Raw genomic sequence first — 19,410 nt, 5'->3', positions numbered from 1 at the left:
GATGCTATAAACGGACTAAAGTTCAGTCAGGAGAACAACTGAGATAATCCATCCACAATACGAGGTTAGTCATTAATATACTGCAACAACATGGGAATAGAGCCACTGCAGAGAATTCAACATTAATGAATCAATGGTACGGAAGTGGAGGAAGCAAGAAGAATGAGTTGAGTGAGGTTTTTTTGCCTTATAGTCTGAAAATGCAGTAGTTTTTTAGTTTTCCCATTTTAGGTTTCAGTTTAGTTGTCGCTCCTGTTTTGCCTTTGCTCGTGTTTTATGTTCATGTCCACCAGCCATAATAAATAGCTCACTCTTGGTTTCAACTTCAGTTCACCTCTCTAGTGTCTGCTTTTGGGTCCTTTTCACAAACTCACTGGCATACCCCGCCGTGACAGAGTTCTACCCATTTTGGTGGCCTTGACATGTTGATATTAAAAGATCTAGTAGAAATGATTAAGAAGAAACTATGTGGAGTGTAAGTAGTATCATTGCAGACAGGTCCAGTTCCTTTCAGTAAAACCCCATTCCACATAAAAAGGCAGCTAAATAATTCATATTCTTAAATGTAGAATTTAAGTCAATACCTAAAAATTATACTCATATAAAGTAGTAGGTACAATTCTCGCTCACCTCGCTGAATGTGCCCCGGCCAATCACCTTCAAGATGTGAAAGTCTTCTCTTTTGATGCGGGTTTTCTTAACCTCCTTTACTAGAGGCTCAGCTGTGAGAAAGGAGAGAAGAGACAATGATTTCAATTATTTTACTTTATTATTTCAGTGTTATTTGAAATAATGGACCTAAAAATGGTAATGCAGTGGCATTATTTTAAAAATATCATTTTTTCCTAATTTAACAATTTTGCAGTAATTTATCAGTGTGGGACAATTTATTAGTGTGCTCTAAATACATTTTTTTTTCTTAAATATATATTTATTAGATTGAAACAACAAAGAAAAAGAGATACACACAACTGTTATACAATAAGTAAGTAGGTTTCACAATTATTGCTTAAGCTGATGTAATAAATTACAGCTTAATAACACATTCTCATATCTTTTAATTGCTTTTATCACTTTACCCCCTACCCATCCCACACAATAGCCCTGTCCCTTGAGCCAGTTTAAAAAAACCCACAACAAAACAACAAAACAAAACAAAAAGCAGAACAAAACAACAACAGCAACAAAAACAGAGAATTTACTGAGTAGTGCTAGAAGTGGGGAAAAATATTTCAGGAATTGCCCCAACACCTTGTAAAATTTCCTGCTGGTATTACTAATTGAATAATGGATCATTTCGAGGCCCAAATAACACATAAGGTCCCTCAGCCATTGAGCTACTCCATCTTAGCAGGGTTGCATGCCTAGCCACAAGGGAAGTGAAAGACTGTGTGTGACACTGTGACAAGATCAACTGTGCATCAGTCTCTCCAGTGGTGCCAAAAAGTGTAGCTAATGGATTAGGACCCACATGCTATCCAAGAATTAGTGCCAAAGTTTGAAATGTGTCTCTCCAGTATTTTTCTAGATTAGGACATTTCCGAAACCTTGGGGGTGGGCACGCTACACAGCATCCGGATGACCATCAGGGTGTACAACCTCACCCCTGGCGTCGTTGCCCACCTCTCAATTTTAAATACACGTATACATTGAGGGCTATCAGGAGGGGCTATGCGCTTACCTGCTGCTCTCTGGCAGGTAGCTCCATGCCCTCCTGGAACACACATGCATCAACACTACTTATGAGCGGACGGAGGGAGGTTTGGAGTCTTCACACCCCCCCGTTCTCTGTTGCCTGTTGGGGCGGGGGAGCTGGGAGGAGGAGTCGGCCATCCAATTGGGGTCTGGAATGTGGGGCCTCCCTGCTGCTGCGGAGTTGGGGCGGTCTGTGTCTCTCCACCCCAGGGAAGAGGGTAACACTACCAGGGTCTGGGTGCAGTTTCCCCCTCCAGGGACAAGGGTACCTAGATCTGGGGCTTAGAGTACGCTTTGGGAGTGTGATTGTGTGTACAGTGTCTATTTATATCTTTCTCCACGTTGGGTGAGTGTGGAGTAATTGCATATGAGAGTATGAGGGTGGGAATGGATGTTTGTATCTGTGTGTGCCTGTATGTTTGTGTCTATATGTCAGTTCGGGTATCAGACGTCACCTCTCTAGGGACATCTCAGGCCCTCGAAGGTATGGAGACCTATCTCCCCCCACCACTCCACGTGCCAGTGGCAGATGCCCCCACACATTGGTGCACTGGTGGTTCTCTGTGTCCAGGGATGGGCGTCCAGGTACGCACCGTCTCACTCCTGGTGGCTGCTTGTCGGGGCCTGGAGCCTGGGGCTCGCTCGGGCCCCTTCGGGGGGTGGGGTGGCCTTGGCCTCGGGCTTGGTCACTCTGGCACAGCTGCTTCACGGCTGCTGAGTGACCCCTCATCTGGGACTCTCCTCAGCTCTTTCTGGGATAGTGGCACGGTTGCCCCTCCGTTTGTCTTCCTTGGTCTCTTGTGCTCTGAGGGGCTCTGGATGTCTGGAGCCTGGATCTCCTCCATACCTGCTTCATGCCCTGGAGGACGGGGCTATGGTTCCCCCACACCCTCTAGCAGATCATTACATGAAGGAACCTTTTAAATACAAGCGCGCTCATGCTCACAGGTGTACACACGGGTGCTCACAGACACAAACTACACCCTCTTTGGCTCCTACCTCAAAGCACACTGTGCACTGTCGATCTTACGTGCTGCACAATAATGTTTAATATTTAGTATTTACTGTTACATTCCCATAGATCATCGCGATGATGTTGTTTATTATATTGCTCTCTTTTTTTTTGCTTGTTTTCTCTTTTTTCTTTCTCAACAGGTGATCCAGGTGATTGATATATGTATTTTTGTCTGTTTGTTATGTTGGTTTTTGTTTTTTGCCCCTTTATCACCGTTCCTCTTCCCCGCTGTTTTTCTTTCCCTCTTTCTTTCTCCCTTTTCTTTTCCCCAGTCAAGTCTGTCCCGTGTTTAGCAAGTGAAAATAAAATAAAATAAACAATAAAAGCAAAGGTGAATCAAATAGACCAATACGGCAAGGCTGCAATGGTCCATTTGGTAAAGTAAATCCGTTGGGCATCTTTCTTTGCCTTTAGACAGTAATTCTGATGGCAATAGAGCCAAACGGGACAGGCGAAAAAAAAAATACCAATACCAATAAGTTTGATGTGTCACATGGCCCTCTTCCTATTGAAAAAACAAAAGTTGTATCCAAGATGGCCGACTTCTAAATGGCCACCATGGTCACCACCCATCTTGAGGAGTTTGCCCCCTCACATATACTAATGTGCCACAAACAGGACTTTAATATCACCAACCATTCCCATGTTATTACGGTGTATCCGTATAAATGGCCCACCCTGTACATTAAGGTGCATATCCCTGACATTGCAGCTGCTGCTATTGGAAAATTTAGTGTCTGAGAATGTCTGAGAAAATGTCTGATCTACAGATATCTGAAAAAATGTGTATATGGGTGTGGTGGGGCATGGTCTGCAATGCTGCTGCAGGTGAGATGGATGCACCTGCGTGGCATCTGCTATCACGCCTTGCACAGTCCGAGTAGTTGTGTTGTGGATGTGTCGCCTGGCAGCTGGGATGCTGCAGCCATTCATGTGTGTAATTAGCAACCATGTGCCTCAATAAAGCATGTTGAAAAGCTTGAAAATATCTTTGGGTCTGCCTTGTTTTATCACAGTGGTGCCGAAACCCAGGATGGGGGGCACGGCAGACCCACAAACTGGCCGCCAAGGGGAGGAGTTGGCCTGAATGGTGGCCAAAATGGCCAGCACAGAAGAGCTGTAAGACTGGACCCAGCAGCATCTACAGGTAATGAAGAATCTGGCACTCTCACTCTCACCGGCATTCCCCGACAGCGTTGGCGTGGAGGAGGTCCAGGCTGTTCTGACGACCATGTCAGGCCCCAGGATGCGACAAGCCAGGACATAGCCGGCCGCCGCACCCATCCCTACTCATCAAGTGGTAGCAGCTTATGCCCGGCAGGGATCTGTGCCCGTTCCTGCTCCCTGGAGGAGGGCCGCGGAGCATCTCCTGGGCTCGCCACCAGCTCAACCACCTGCTCAGCAAGAGCCGGAGGTCAGTTCATGGAGAGCGCAGGAGGAACCTGCCACACTGTTGCTGGAGGTGCCCAAGGGTCCGCGACTGCCAGTGTACAGGAGGCATGCCTGCTGGCGGTGGAGGAGGTGGACCAGCTTTCGGTGAGCCCCGGCTCACTTCTACGTCTACTGCGCTGTCGCTGCTTGGCCCCCTGGACCAGTTCCAGGGCTGCCGCTGGGTACGCAGGGCGTCCCCTGGATCCACATTGTCACTGGCGCTACTGGATATGTGGGCGACCGCCAGAGTGGTCACATCCCTGTCCCTCACCAGGGCCCAGGAGCACCAACGGTCTGGGCGGGGGGAACAGTAGGTTCGGCTAGATGGCTTGCCGGCCTGTCGGGCAATGGGGGTATATGGCGGGGTGTGGTCTGCAGTGCTGCTGTAGGTGAGATGAAAAGGCTTTGCACAGTCTGAGTTGTTGTGTTGTGGATGTGTCGGCTGACAGCTGGGATACTGCAGCCATTCATGTGTGTATTCAGCAACCGTGTGCCTCAATAAAGCATCCTGAAAAGCTTGAAAATGTCTTCGGGTCTGCCATGGTTTATCACAGTGGGAGATACATATTTTAAGATGTTAAATTTTTTTAAGCCTAAATGCCTCCTCATCTGAGCCCACACCCTCACCGTGAGCCAGACAACTGGATTATCAGTTGCTCTTGTTTGGGGGTAGGGTGGGTGAAAATCCAATCAGAGCCAGAATAGATGAATCTGTAGCCAAGTTCAACTCCATGGACACCCAGGAAGGGCAATTATCTTTGTTTTGGAAATAGACCCAAGATATAAGCACGTATTTGCTGCCCAATAGTAATACCGGAAGTTAGGCAGTGCCAGGCCTCCATTAGTCCAAGACTTTTGATGAAGAGCTTTATTCAACTGGGGGTGTTTACCTCTCCATATATAAGATGATATAACTGAATTTAAAGAATCAAAGGATTTGGGAATAAATATTGGCAGCAGCCTGATTGAATGCCTTCTTCCCATCTAAGCAAAGAATGCACTCAGGATTCTGACCGGAACGGGTGTATAATATATCTAATAGACAACAGATATTGAAATAAGAGTAAAGATTCTTAATGAAACCAGTTTGATCTTTTGATATAATGGATGGGAAATTATTTTCCAGCCTGCGTGCCAAAAATTTAGCCAAAATATTACCATCGACATTTAATGTAGAGATTGGCCTGTAGGACGAACATTCCACTGGACATTCCTCTTGGGACAAGAGTGATACTTGCCTTGAAATAGGATGGCGGAAGTTTACAACACGTGCATGAATCCGCTCCGATTCATGCACATTAGACATAATTGAGGTGAAAGCATTGATGAAAATGCTTTGAAAAATTCTATGGGAAATCCATCAGGTCCAGGTGATTTTCCACACTGCAGTGAGGAATTAGCTGCGCTCAGCTCCTCTTGCATTATGGGTTTGTATAATCTATTTTTACTATCAGAGGAAAGCGTAGGAATGTTCAAAGCGTTAAAAAGTTATCCATTAAAGTGCTTTCCTGTGGGAGTTCAGAGGTGTAAAGTTGAGAGTAAAAAGTCTTAAACATATCATTAATTTTGGAAAAATCCAAGGTGATATTACCATTATTCATTCTGACTTTTGTGATATGTTGTTTTGCCTGAAAGCCCCTTAACTGGTTAGCTAGCGTCTTACCTGATTTGTCGCTATGAATATGAAACAAACTCTTACTCCTCAGAAGCTGACCATCAATTTAGTGTGTTTAAAGGAGATCAAATTTAGTCTGAAGTTCCACGCGCTTGTTGTATAAGTCTGGGTTTTTTACCGTAGCGCAGAGCAGATCTATTTCTTTAATTTGGTTAACTAAAGTAAGTGATTATATACGGGCCTTTTTTTATATTTGCTGTTTAGGAAATAGTTTGACCCCTGAGGAAGGTTTTCAGTGTATCCCAAATTATTAGGCTATAAGTTACTCCTGTGGTGTCTGTGAAGGTTCTCAGTCATCCAGGTCTTCATAGTCTAAGGAGCTAAAGAAAGAAAAGCGTCTGGACTTCTTTACAACACCAAACTGTCTGCCATCTATAATCCAGTTTTGAGATCCCTTCCCAGGTGCCTTAATGCCCACACATCCTGGGCCTGTTGGCCTCAGTAAATCACATGATAGGGTGGGGCTAGGTTTCACAGTGGGTTCACCCGAAACCTTGGCTGATTGTGACCCACACTCGCGTTCACAGCTTGGCTCGTGTGACTAGGTTGAGGATCAATAGGGGGTCCGTGACCCTCTTGGGGACACTCCCATAGGGCTCAAAATCTGGGACTCTCCACCAATTGCTCTTAGAACTGAAGAAGCTTCTCAGATGAAATGTCTGCAAGAAAGTTCAAGAAGTCCAGACGCTTTTCTTTCCAAGCTCCTTAGACTTTCTCCTGTGGTATTTATTTGTAAAAACGAGCTTATTTGTTCCTAAATGAATTCTAGGAGGTTGTCATCTGCCGTACAGTTGAATTAAAATGCCAGTGTCGTCTGGATTGAGGAACATCAGGAAAAGTCTTTGATAACACATTTTATGGTATGATATTACTATCCTCTGGTATTCACGGGATTGGACCCACGAAGACAACCGATTATCTGAGAAAATAATCAATCCTAGAATAAGTATGGTGTACCTGCTTGTAAATCGTAGGAGAGAAGAGAAAAGAAGATGAATCTGTAATGCTGAAACATGAACAAAAGTCCTTGCATATCCCAAGAGTAGGAGAAAATCAGAAAAATCTACTCACAGGGCTGTCCCTCAGCCCTCCGTAATGACCAGATAAACGTAATGACCAGATAAACAGGCTTTCAGGGTAATCTGAAATCTGGCAATCTCCAGCCGATCCTGTCTTTCCTGAAGACCTCACTAAGCAGGTCCACAAAGAATTCTGTGGAACGAACCTTCAACGCCTTCAAGTCCCAGAATACGCAGGTTTTGACATCTATTTCTTTCTTTCTAAGTCCGTTACTTTAGCCAAAAGTTTAGTATTAGACTTGCTGAGGTTGGAACAAACATTGTGGAGCTCCCTAACCCACTGACTTAAATAGTTTCTAAACATCTGAGTCATTGACCATGATCTTTCACTGCAGACCGGACTTCGTCAAACTTCGACTCCAGTAGGCTGAAAGATGTTTTGAAATCACTCACCAATGCCTTCCTGTGCTGCTCCAAAAGTGAGGAAGTGGCTGCCATTTTTAACTTTGGTGCCTCATCCTCCTTTTCTTCTGCTATAGTGTGGTTTGAGGCCAATTTATAGCAAGCAAAAACCAAATTCAGAATGCTTAACAGAAAATGTACGCAGTTCAATAGCTTTGTCCGTGGAGTGGATGATTAAGGAGTGGAAAAAGTAGAGAAGAAGTTCAAGACATGTTGAGCAGGTAATTTAGCCATTTAAATCAGCTGTGTTGGATTAAGGACACATCTAAAACCTGCAGGACACCGGCCCCAAATCCAGGTAAATCCAGGGCTGAACCTGGGTTGGCTTTGGGGACCGGGGCTGGGTCACCTTCCTTTTAACCCTTATGTTGCACTTCTGTACCAGTAGACCGTGATGTAACAATTTAAAAAAAAATATTAAAAATATTCCCCTCTCACCCCTGCACGCGGTCTATCCTTCAAGCTCGGGTCATCTACCAGAGGCCTGGGAGCTTGAGGGTCCTGCGCAGTATCTTAACTGTTCCTAGGACTGCACTCTTCTGGACAAAGATCTCGGATGTCGTTCCTGGGATCTTGAGCCACTCTCCTACCTTGGGAGTCACTGCACCGAGTCCTCTGATTACCACTGGGACCACCGTTACCTTCACCCTCCACTTTTTTTCAGCACTTCTCTGAGCCCTTCTTGTGTTCCTTTCTTCTTGATGTTGCTGTCATTCGGTATCACTACATCTATCACTACAGTCTACCGGCACTATGTCCGGTTGGTTAGCCATCAACAGTTTGTCCGTCTGTATCTGGAAGTGCCACAGGATCTTAACTCGGTCATTCTGCACCACCCTAGGGTGTGTCTCCCATTTTGACCTCAGGACTCCCGGGTCATACTCGGCACAGATGTTTCTGTACACTATGCCAGCTACTTAGTTATGGCGTTCCATGTATGCCCTGCCCACTAGCATCTTGCACCCTGCTGTTTAGTGCTGGATTTTCTCAGGGCATCTTTACAAAGCCTGCACCTGGGGTTTTGCCTGGTGTGATAGACCCCAGCCTTTATGAATCTTGTGCTCAGAGCTTGTTCCTGTGCTGCCATGATTAGTGTCTTTGTCGTATCTTTCAGTCCAGCTTTGTCCAGCCACTGGTAGGACTTCTGGATGTCAGCCACCTCCTTTATCAATGACCTGAACCTAACCCGAAAGATAGGATCATGGCGAAGCTTGAAGAGTTGTGTGTTTCCATGTTCAACGTGTTTTGTTTTACTTCCCCTGTGGGTTCATTATGTTCATTCCAGTCAGCTGTTTCTCCATGTGTTTCCACTTCCCCTGATCAATTCCTGTGAGTATTTAGTCAGTGTGTTTTCATTCCATCTTTGTTAGGTCATCTGTGTTGCTTCCCTCTATGTCATGTAAGGTTAAAGATTTCATGATTCTGTTCAGGTTCAAAAATTTTAGAGAAGTTATTTGTTAATACACTTGATAAATATATTGAGAAGCATAATCTCCGAAGTGATAACCAATATGGCTTTAGAGCGAAAAGGTCCACTTCGATGGCAGTGATGGAACTTGTAGAAGGGATATCTACTGCAATAGATAATAAGGAATATACTGTTGGTGTTTTTATAGACTTAAAGAAACTGGAGAAACTGATCAGGAGGGCTAGCTCTGTGGTCGGCATGAAGCTGGACACTCTGGTGACAGTGGCAGAGAAAAGGACACTAAAGAAACTGATGGACATTATGGACAATGCCAGACATCCTCTGCACACGGCCATTAACAACCAGAAGAGTCTGTTCAGTGACAGGTTGCTTCTCCCAAAGACAAGAACTAACAGACTTAAAAACTCCTTTGTCCCACACGCCATCAGACTGTTTAACTCCTCCCTGGAGGGGAGAGGGAGGGGAAACAGGAGGACAAAGGAGGGGGGAACAACTAAGCTGTAGTGCCTCTTCACCTCACTGTGCAATACCTTTTGTGCAATACTTTTGTAAATAGTCAACGGTGCAATAGACTCAATACTTGAAATGTGCAATTCACTTGTATTTTTATTTTTATTCCTATTTATTCTATTTATCCCCTTCGTATACTTTATTTATATTGTCTCTGTATATATATATATATATATATATATATATATATATATATGTGTGTGTATGTATGTATGTGTGTGTGTATTATATATATATATATATATATATATATATATATATATATATATATATATATATATATATATATATATATATATATATATATATATATAATATATTCTGTAACTCTGTAACTTCTGTCGGTGCTGTGCTTTTTTGGAAATCGAATTTCCCAGAGGAACCCACCCGAGGGATTAATAAAGTTCTATCTAATCTAATCTAATCTAATCTAAAAAAGACGTTTGATACAATTGGTCATTCTATAATAATGAATAAACTAGAGAGATATGGTATAAGAGGGATGGCATACAAGCGGATGAAAAGTTACCTGGATGACAGAAATCAATAATGTAAAATCTAAGAAGTTGAAGGTAACTTGTGGTGTTCCTCAGGGCTCTGTGCTGGGACCTAAATTATTCATATTATATATAAATGATTTATGTAGTGTTTCCAAACTGTTAAAATGTGTATTATTTTCTGATGATTCCACTCTGTATTGCTTAGGTAAAAACCTAGAACAGCTTCTGACTACAGTGGAAAAGGAGTTAAATATATTAAAAAACTGGTTTGATATAAATAAGTTATCGTTAAATAGAAAGAAAACAAAATTTATTATTTTTGGCAAATATCGGGGTTAATGGAATTGAAATTGAAAGAGTATATGAAAATAAATTTATTGGAGCGATAATTGATGATAAGCTGAGCTGGAAGTCTCATATAAACCATGTGAAAACAAAAATGTCAAAAACCATTCTCTACAAAACTGAACTGTCCTGAACAAGAAATCCTTATACACACTTTATTGTTCTCTGTTGCTTCCATATATGACTTACTGTCTAGAGATATGTGGTAATGCATATAAAACAAATACTCTTCCTATTTTCAAGTTACAAAAAAAGAGCTATAAGAATTATAAATGAATCAAACTATATAGAAACAAATAACATTTTGTTCTGAATACCCTGAAATGTTATGATTTAGTTGAATATAAAATGGCACAGATAATGTATAAAGCACAAAATAACTTGCTTTGCCATAGTACTGTCAGGGTCCTGGGTCTCCTGACCCAGCATGTTTAGTTCTTTGTGATTTTTGTATTATTGTACTTGTGTGAGTTATTCTATGGTTTCTAGTTTCAATCCCTTGCCCTTCATGTTTCTGTGTCCCCTCTGTTCTGTGTAAGTCTGTGTCTGCCTGTTTGAGTTTCCCTCTGTGTATTTTGGTTCTTTGAGTCCTCTGCCTTATGGTTTATGTCTCTGTGTTTCTTAGTTGCTGTCTCCACCGTGTCAAGTTCGCGTCTCTGTGTGATACTTCCTGTTTTACTTTGATGGGCGTGTCTTATGTGAATGTGTCCTGCTTTGCTTGTCTCGTCAGTCCTGATTTCTCCCAGCTGTGCCCTCCTTCTGTGTCTCATTCCCCTCGTTACTTCCCAGTGTATTTAAACCCTGTGTTTCTCTGAGTCAGTGTCGTGTTGTCCCTCTTGCTGTGTGGATCTCCCTGTGTGTTTTAGTTTATTGTTTCCCAGTTTAGTTTACTTTGTATGCCCATTTTTCTGTGACCAGCAAATAAGGCTGTGGTTTTGAGTTCATCCCTTGAGTCTGTGAGTCCTGCACTTTGAGTCCTCATCTCCTGCCTGCCACACGGCGTTTCATGACAAGTACTCAGAAGCTGTTTGAAGTCAGAGTTTCAATATGACTTAAGGGGATCAGATTTGTTTAAAAAAAAACAAAACAAAAAAAAAAACAAGATAAGGACAAACATAAAGCAGAGATGTGTTTCTGTTAGAGGAGTTAACTTGTGGAATAGTTATGACAGTGATTTAAAAAGGTGGAGTTCATTTTCCTTGTTTAAAAACGTGTAAAAATAGAGTATTAGAAAAATAAATAAATCAAGAATGAAAAGAGCAAAAATAATAATACTGAAACTCTTGTTTTGCATTGATTATTTTTATGAAATTTAATTTAATGTAGTTACTCATGTGAGGTGGAAAGTTTTTTTTTTTTTTTGTTTGTTTGTTTTGCTTCATTCTTTGCTTCGAGCCCTATGTACATGAGCTGCATGCTTAAAAAGATCTGTTGTTAAAAGGGTTGGCGTAATAAGCATATTCTTCAGCCAATACCTTTTGATTAGCCTTGTCTCGTGCTTTCTTGCTTTGTGGTAATCTTTATGTATTCACTGAGATATTTGAATGCTAATCAATGGTCATGTTCATGTTTCCTCATTGTAGTTTCTCGCATGCAGTGTGGGATGAGGGAGATCGTGACACAGACAAAAGAAAACACAGGGCTTAAATACACAGAGAGAGCAATCAGGGAATGGGATACTGGAGGGAAACACAGCTGGGACAAATCAGGACTAATGAGACAAGGGAAGCAAACACAGACACATTAACATGAGACACGGACTTTCAAAGTAAAACAGGAAACATAACACAGAAAGATGGAATTGACAAGGGGATACAGCTGACAGGGGAGACAGAGCAACCATTGAACACAGAGACTGAAACCAGAAGGCAGACAACTCTAACAAAGAAACCAAAAGACTAGAAATGATAAATAATGGCAAAATCAAAGTTCAATAATATTGTAAAACTGAAAACTCTGGGTTGACGACCCAGACACCCTAACATTCCCTCGTTTTACCTCGTTTTGTATTTTATGTTTAATCAGCCATAATGAATGGCTCTCCTTTTGTTTAAACTCATTTCTGTCTCCTTCCGTGTCTGCACTTGGGTCCTCCTTCACAGTCTGCTTCTGCAGACCATGACAGAATTATGGAGTACTGGGTGGGATTCATACTTGTTTTGCTTCCTGGTTGGTGTAGAGTTTTTGTGTGTGTGATTTTTTTTTTTTTTTTTTTTTTTTTTTTTTTGCTTTGTTTTGTTTTGACTGATGGGAAATGAACTAATTAACTGATAAAAACCCAGAATGGATTTCTTTTTCTTTTCTTGTGAATGACCTGAATAACAATAATTACTGATTCCAATGGGAAATTCATGTCTGACATAGCTCATCTGCTATATGTATTTGAGTTAAAAATATGTGGGGGCAAATTATTTTCTGCCTCTGTCTGTTTTACGTTATAGAGAGTAGAGTCTTCTTGTAATGATGGGATGTTTTTGTTCCATAAAGATATTCGTGATCAGGGTTATTCAGGATGGCTTCTAACATATTTAGATTGCATCTCTCCAACACCTTCCCCAGTGTGTCCAGTATGACTCCAATTACAGAGCCAACTTTTCTCACTAGTTTGTCCAGTCTCTTTGCATGCCTTTTCTGATCCTTCCTCTCCAAACGGCATAGAACAGCACACTTGTCACCACAGGCTGACAGAACAGCACCTGCAGGAGTTTACTAGAGATGTCAAGTGATCTTAGTTTCCTTAACAAAAAGAGGTGATTTTTCCCCTTTTGTATAGTTTGTCTGTATCCAGGGACCAGTCTAGTTTGTTGTCTAGATATAAACCTAAATATTTATATTTTGTTACCATCTCTATGCCCACCCTAAAAACCTTGACAGCAGGAGGCCTGAATCTTCAGAAATCTACTATCATGTCCTTCGTGTTAGAGACTTTAGATATAAGGTTGTTTTTGTGACTTCAGTTGCTGAAAGTTTTTGAAAGCTTCCCAGTCCATTCCTGATACACACCACAATGGAAGTGTCATCCAAGTATTTCTGAATGGGGTAGGTCTCAAATTTGTATTTGAAGTCTGCTGTATATTTACAATGTGAAATCTAATGGAGCCAGGACAGTCCCTTGTGGAGTCCCTGTTTGTGAGATGATCTGTGGTGATTCAAGACCAAAGTCTAAAAGAAAAGAAAATTCATAGAATTCAGCACTAACTTTTCAAAACCTTTCGATGTACTAGGACAAGTGGACACAAATAATGCCACCAAATTGCTTTCTACAGCATAAGATGGAGTTAAACGTACCTAACTGTTATAAATCAAACAAACAAAAAACACAAGTTAATAGATGGGCATGTGGTCAGCAGTTTGGTTCAGGGGTCTTATCACAGTAAGACAACTCTGGGTTTAAGTTGGCTGAGACTGTTCTGTGTGAAATTTTCATATTCTCCTTGTGCTAGCATACAGTGACCTGCATATACTCTGGCTTGTTTTCACAGCTCAATAATCTGCATCTTGGGTTGATTTGTTGATTCTTAGCATGTATGGCACTTATAGGGTGGTACACACCTGAGTGCCACGATAAGGCTCTGTGTAAATAAAGTGGTGCATAAATATGCGTGAATGTTTGCTTGTAACGTGGCTTGGAGTAGTTAGAACTAGAAAACTCCTATGTAATTGACAGTCCATTCCATTCCAGTTGGACCAAAGTCAAATATTCTTAAGCAGAATACTATCAGGTATGTACACTTTTTACATATGTGAATGGAGATATCCCTAAAAGTGAAATTTGCATTCCTTTCTTTTTTAGATGTGGCCAACTGGTTCCCAAAAAACACAGATGCCTCTTATAACCTGTGAGTATGCATACTGCTCCCTGTTCTGTGTCCTTGCTGTTAAGCATAACATTGTTCTGTTTTCCATAAATGGAGTTCCTCTTCAGCATAGCAACTGTCAGATTTGGACTCAGTCTTTACAACTAAAAATAGCAGCTATCGTTTATGAATAGAGGGAAGTTTTCCAGTCCATTATTTTTTGTTTCATTCTCAGGTCCAGAGAGGAATATGGGTGACACAGACGTACAGCGTAAACTTTTTAGATGAAGAAAGAACAGTTTTAGATATACAACGTATTGCAAAGTTACTTCACAAAAGTGTGAAAAGTCACCCTCATATTTAATTTAAAAAAGCAACAAACATTTAAAAAAACAACAAGCCAATTCTCTGGGTTAGTAGACTAAAAGTAATATATAGAGTCCTGTGGTGCTTTGATGCTTTTTATTTTATATAATGAGATTGTTATTTTCAGAGGTTATTTTCATGTCATCCACATCACTGATCCTTGGACAGTCACTGCACATGACCTAATAAATAACCTAGTTCTATCAAGGCTAATAACCGCCAAGGCTCTGAAAAAATGTCTCTCTCCCAACTGGATAAAATATTTTATTGACCCAGAAGGAAAAGGATGTAACTTGTGACTTGTGGTCTAAAATCACTCAAGGTGATTTTTAAGACTAGGAAAGTGCTATATAAATGCAAATGCGTTATGTTTTGAACAGGATATGTTTGAAAGCAGTCCATTGGACTAGAGTTGATACACTTGACAACAAGCTCCAAACTGTGCAGCATACTGCCTTAGCCTGAGGAATGTGTCTAACTGCACTGGTTTCCACACTTTCTGTTAAAGGTGTGTTACGGTCCGGGCCATAATTCGGATCCCGGTGGCTGTCTTTTTTTGTTCTGTGTTTAAAAGTCTACAGGTCATTCCAGAGCTGACGGCTGCTGATTGGCTTCCTGATCAAGTGGCTGTTTTGAAAAACCCTCTCCAGCAGTTGTCTCGGGACAGCAACTGACAGCAGCAGCAGATCCGTCCTTGGCCTCCAAACTCTGTGACTTTTGTGCACATGTTTTGCTAAGGACTGTTGAGCTTTGTAAATAGATTACTTTTCATGTGTAAATGGGTGCGGAAGCAGATGGGGTGAACTGCCTTACTATTGTCTGTAATGTTTTCTCCTTACTTTTCACTGTTTCACCTAGGGTTTAGATAGCACCTCCATTTCTGAATAAGCTTGTTTTGTTTGTTCTCCCTAGAGTTAAGCTTCAGTTTAGACAAAATAAACCACCTTTAACTTGTAAATCGGCTTCTGTGTATGGTTTTGGGAACCAGGGCGGTGTCACTTTGCTTTTAACCCTTATGTTGCGTTCCGGTACCCCTACACCGGGACATAACAGGCGTTAAATATATTAAACAAAAAGTGACAGTATTCTACAGTAATAACAGACACTGATGTTATTAGAATATCATGTGTATGTGTGTGAGAAATACAAAGATACAGTAATTGTACTGCTGTGGGTCATTGTAAAGAAGCAATTGGAAGGAACAAGCTCCTAAATCCCTCCCTGACACACTGGTTGCCACAGCCTGTCACTGAAGGAGTTGCTCAGTGCTGTCAAAAAGACCTGCATGGGGTGGAAGGTGTTCTCTAACAGGGATGACAGCTTGGCCACCATGGTTGACACCAAGCTTTTTCTATTTTTTGGAGCTGTAATAGAAAGTGCCACCAACATATGTTTTTATTTTTATATTGGATTTTGCATTTGCTACTGAAATGGTTTTTGCTACCAAAACTTCTGTTGACCAGTGCTGTTAAGATAGCATTTTAAGAGTATACAACAAAGAGAAAAGAAAAGAAAATGCAGTAATGGAGTCATGGCTCGTTCCTGTAAATATTGACACTGGCTTGGTACCCATCAATGACATCTTCTGTTTAGGTAGCCATGTAGGGAGGTAAGACACCATAAGCAAACCAGACAGAAAAAGAGATGGCACAAGAGGACTATGAAAACACACTTTCCTTTTGTAGAACTTGGTTTGATGTGGTTTGTTAATGTGTGTGTGTGTGTGTGTGTATATATATATATATATATATATATATATATATATATATATATATATATATATATATATATATATATATATATATATATATATATATATATATATATATATATATATATAAAAATACTGACCGGTCTCTAGGCCTGTGTGACTGAGGTCTAGGAGCCAAGTTAAATTGCATTTTGTGCTGCTCTTCCACAGACATCTCCTATTGCACTTTTGCACCTCTAATGTACAGCAGACTAAGTAGAAGGGAGAGCAATAAATGAGTCATTTATCCATAATAAGAAAAAAAGATCATTAACTGTGCTGTGAGAATGCCTGATTTACAGTTTAGTTATGTAGAATCAGAAAAGTGCAACAAAAAATCCAAAATAAGCTACAAATTATAATTTGTATATGTAGAATTAGAGCTGAAGTGCTTAGCGAATTAAAACACTGATTCTGTATTAATTCTTGTCTAATCATTTAATTACGTGAAATTCAAAGGGACTATTTTCTTGCAGTCAGTGGTGTAACTCTGAATACTTTAAGTAATTTCTAAATATACTTGCATATTTTTGTTAGTTAATGATTTAATTGTAGAAGTTATTTTTACTGTAATATTTTAGTGCTTTTTTACACTTCTTCCTGCCTACAGTAACTATTATTGTACTTAACCATTTTAGTTGTCTATTAAAATTGTTTTATTGAAAGAGATACTTGTGATGCTCTACCATCTCAGCATAGAATAATTGAATATTTTCCCCTTAGCTGTGATGCCCATGAGTCTTCCACCTGTGTGAAGCAAGATTATTTCTTGTGACGTTCACACTCTTTAGTCCAGCTAAAAACAGAAATCTGCTTGATTGTTGATCAGGTGGTTTCCTGAAACCAGATCCTCATTCTTGAACACATGTTGTGTTAAATTTGGAATGTCACGTCACTGAAAAGATGATAGCTTCTCCACCCTACTGGAAAATACAGTTGGTATACTTATAGCCAGTCACACGTATGGATCAATTCTGTCAATAATGAGGAAGAAAGAGGGGATGCAAAATCAAAAGACGAACACAAAAAGCAGCTTTATATGTAAGCTGTGATTCTCTCTGTGGGATTATATCATTATATCTGGTATTAAATCACTGTATTCTTGGCAACCTATTGCCTGTTCAACCATCCTTGGGGTGACAGTGAATTCATAAGGGAATCATAATGTATATAAGTATGATTCCATCAAACTTATTTACACAGATAATGAAAAATTCCATAGATTATGCCCACTTTGCTACTATGTTTGAAGGTTTTCCATGCATGATCCCTGTTCTGTAAATACTTATATCCTAAAATCATTGGCAGTTTCATTATACTTCAATTCCACAGCCTGCTGCTACGTCTAAACTACAGATTATATGACCAGTGAATTATATTCGAATGAAGCTTAACTGTTTAAGATGGGAAGAATGTGGATTCTAAGTTACACATATTTACACCAGTGAGTCATACTTGTATGTCCATCCATTAATGAATAATAAGTAAAGTTCTGGTTTTCTGTTCTGAAATGTAGCTCTTAAACAGCACGAGTACAAGTGAATGAGAGACTGAGAGCAAAACAAAATGGTTGCCAAGAAGCATATAATGTCCAGCAGAGTAATATTTAGAGATATTATAAAGGAGCAATTGTGAGGAGTTGGCTAATTACATACTTTTATATACAAAATAAAATACCTAATCACACACACCTAAAACAAGAGGCAAGAACTCACCCCACTGGAGAAAACCAGAGACATACTTCTCCCTTGCAAAGGGTGAAGAGTAGAATTCCTGATAGACGCCAACCAGTAGATCCAACAGTGTTTGGAGTCCAACAGGTCCTGTGGTCCGGTGGCCCTCTGCCAGATCAGATGCACCTAGGTCAGGCCCCGCTGACATTTTTCCCAGGGGGTGAGGGCTTGGTTGTTTGTTTTAGTGCTGTAGTGAAGCCCTGGTGTCCATGACTTTAAATCTTCAGTTTGCAGTTTCTCCGGTTTGACTCTTTAAAATTATGTCTATAGTAACGGCTTTCTCCAGATCACAACCTAATTCTACTGCAAACCCCTCCTCAATTGCCTTTCCTTTCTAGCTGTTCTGCTTGATCACAGAACATGAGCAAAGGTTTTCATACAGACATCCTCTTTTTTATCATATTCTCTATCCCTCCCTCAGTTTACTGTCACTTACACTCTCCCTCGCTTGTATGTCTTTCAGATGCCTGGATGTCTGTCGGGGTCTCTCCTTTTTCTTCTCTTCCCATAGCCGTGCGTCTGTTAAGCCTGCAGTTTCTCCAACTCTGACTCAACACCTTTTTTGGTCTGGATCTCCCTCTCGCTGTCTTTCAGCTGCCCCTTTTCAAAGTAATCCAAAGTTCCTACTGCAACAGTTTAAGGTAATAGCAAAGCACTGAACTGTTCAGAAACAATTCCTCTTTTCATTTTGTGCATTAGTAGCTCTTTGTATTACCAGCCCTTGTTTGCTTTTATTCCCTGTCCTTCCTCTTGTGATAGAGCAAAGAGGAACTGCTGACCTGAATCAGTTCTAGATTTTGCTTTTGTTTTGAAAATGTAAATCTCTTATTTTGTCAACTGTCCAAAATCTTTTTTTAGTTCTCTTCATTTTTTCTTCTGTCCCACCCTTCTCGTCTCTCTGTTATCCTTCTCAGTTCTCATCATGTCATATTTTTGTCACTCATTCTCTCAGGAATGCAGTAGAAGCCGTTTCCTCTCATCCAGTTCAATGGAGTTGAAAAATTGTATTGTTAGGGTTAAAATTGTTTGTTCATCTGTTACTACTGTTTGTATCCCTCTTTTGCCCTTGGCTGCCTGAGCTGTAGTGGTCTGTCTGTACTCTCTTTAACAAGATTTTTTTTCTTGTCCCCAACTTTTCCTTCTTTGACATTCCAAACAACCTGCCTCTTTTCCTCTCTCTCTTTTCCTTTTCTCCTCCTTATTTATAAATACACTCACCTTACACTCAACATCACATACATTATATATGTGTATATATGAGTGAGAGAGAGAGAGAGACAGTCAAACCTATAATTATTCACACCCCTGGCATATTTTGACTTAAAGTTGTTTTTATTCAACCAGCAAGTGTTTTTCTTTTTACCAGAAATGACACAGGCATATGTACAATGTACAAGAGGCATCATTGTGGGAAAAAAAATTCTCAGCTTTTGACATTTGAGCAAAACGTTTTATGTCCAGAATTATTCATACCTTTCACAGTAACCTATAGATAAGCCTTTATTGGTTATTGCAGCAATCAAACACTCCCTATAATAACAGACCAGGGGCCCGTTCTTCGTACGTCGCTTACTACATCCAAGATCAAATGACACATCCAAGATCAAATCATCGCGCTAACCATGAGCTCGCTAATCCGGTTCCCCGAACACACCTGCTGTTGACGATTAGTACAGCTGGACG

The 19,410-nt window shown here is 40.7% G+C and overlaps 1 protein-coding gene across 9 annotated transcripts in view; it reads right to left on the bottom strand.

The window, feature by feature from the left end:
- Nucleotides 1–18,452, bottom strand: part of dmpk (DM1 protein kinase) — a 93,005-nt gene extending 74,553 nt beyond the window's left edge. For 7 of the 9 annotated variants that reach the window (XR_014279230.1, XM_082548818.1, XM_082548820.1 and 4 more), the window contains exons 1-2: nt 17,710–18,452; nt 631–722 (exon numbers count right to left, since the gene is read on the bottom strand). Coding sequence is in view for 8 of the 9 variants with exons in the window: in XM_082548818.1 (XP_082404944.1) it covers nt 631–722; nt 17,710–17,875 (258 nt within the window). In the remaining variant the exon portion in view is untranslated. Of the gene's footprint in view, nt 1–630; nt 723–1,681; nt 1,967–17,709 lie in introns of those variants that run through there. The other 2 variants (XM_082548821.1, XM_082548816.1) reach the window with 2 other exon arrangements.
- Nucleotides 18,453–19,410: the final 958 nt, after the last annotated feature.

Source organism: Aulonocara stuartgranti (genome assembly GCF_965226115.1).
Source record: "Aulonocara stuartgranti genome assembly, chromosome: 10".
NCBI lineage: Eukaryota > Metazoa > Chordata > Actinopteri > Cichliformes > Cichlidae > Aulonocara > Aulonocara stuartgranti.
Note: the sequence above shows the minus strand (reverse complement) of the source record. Positions and strands in the feature narration are given on the sequence as shown.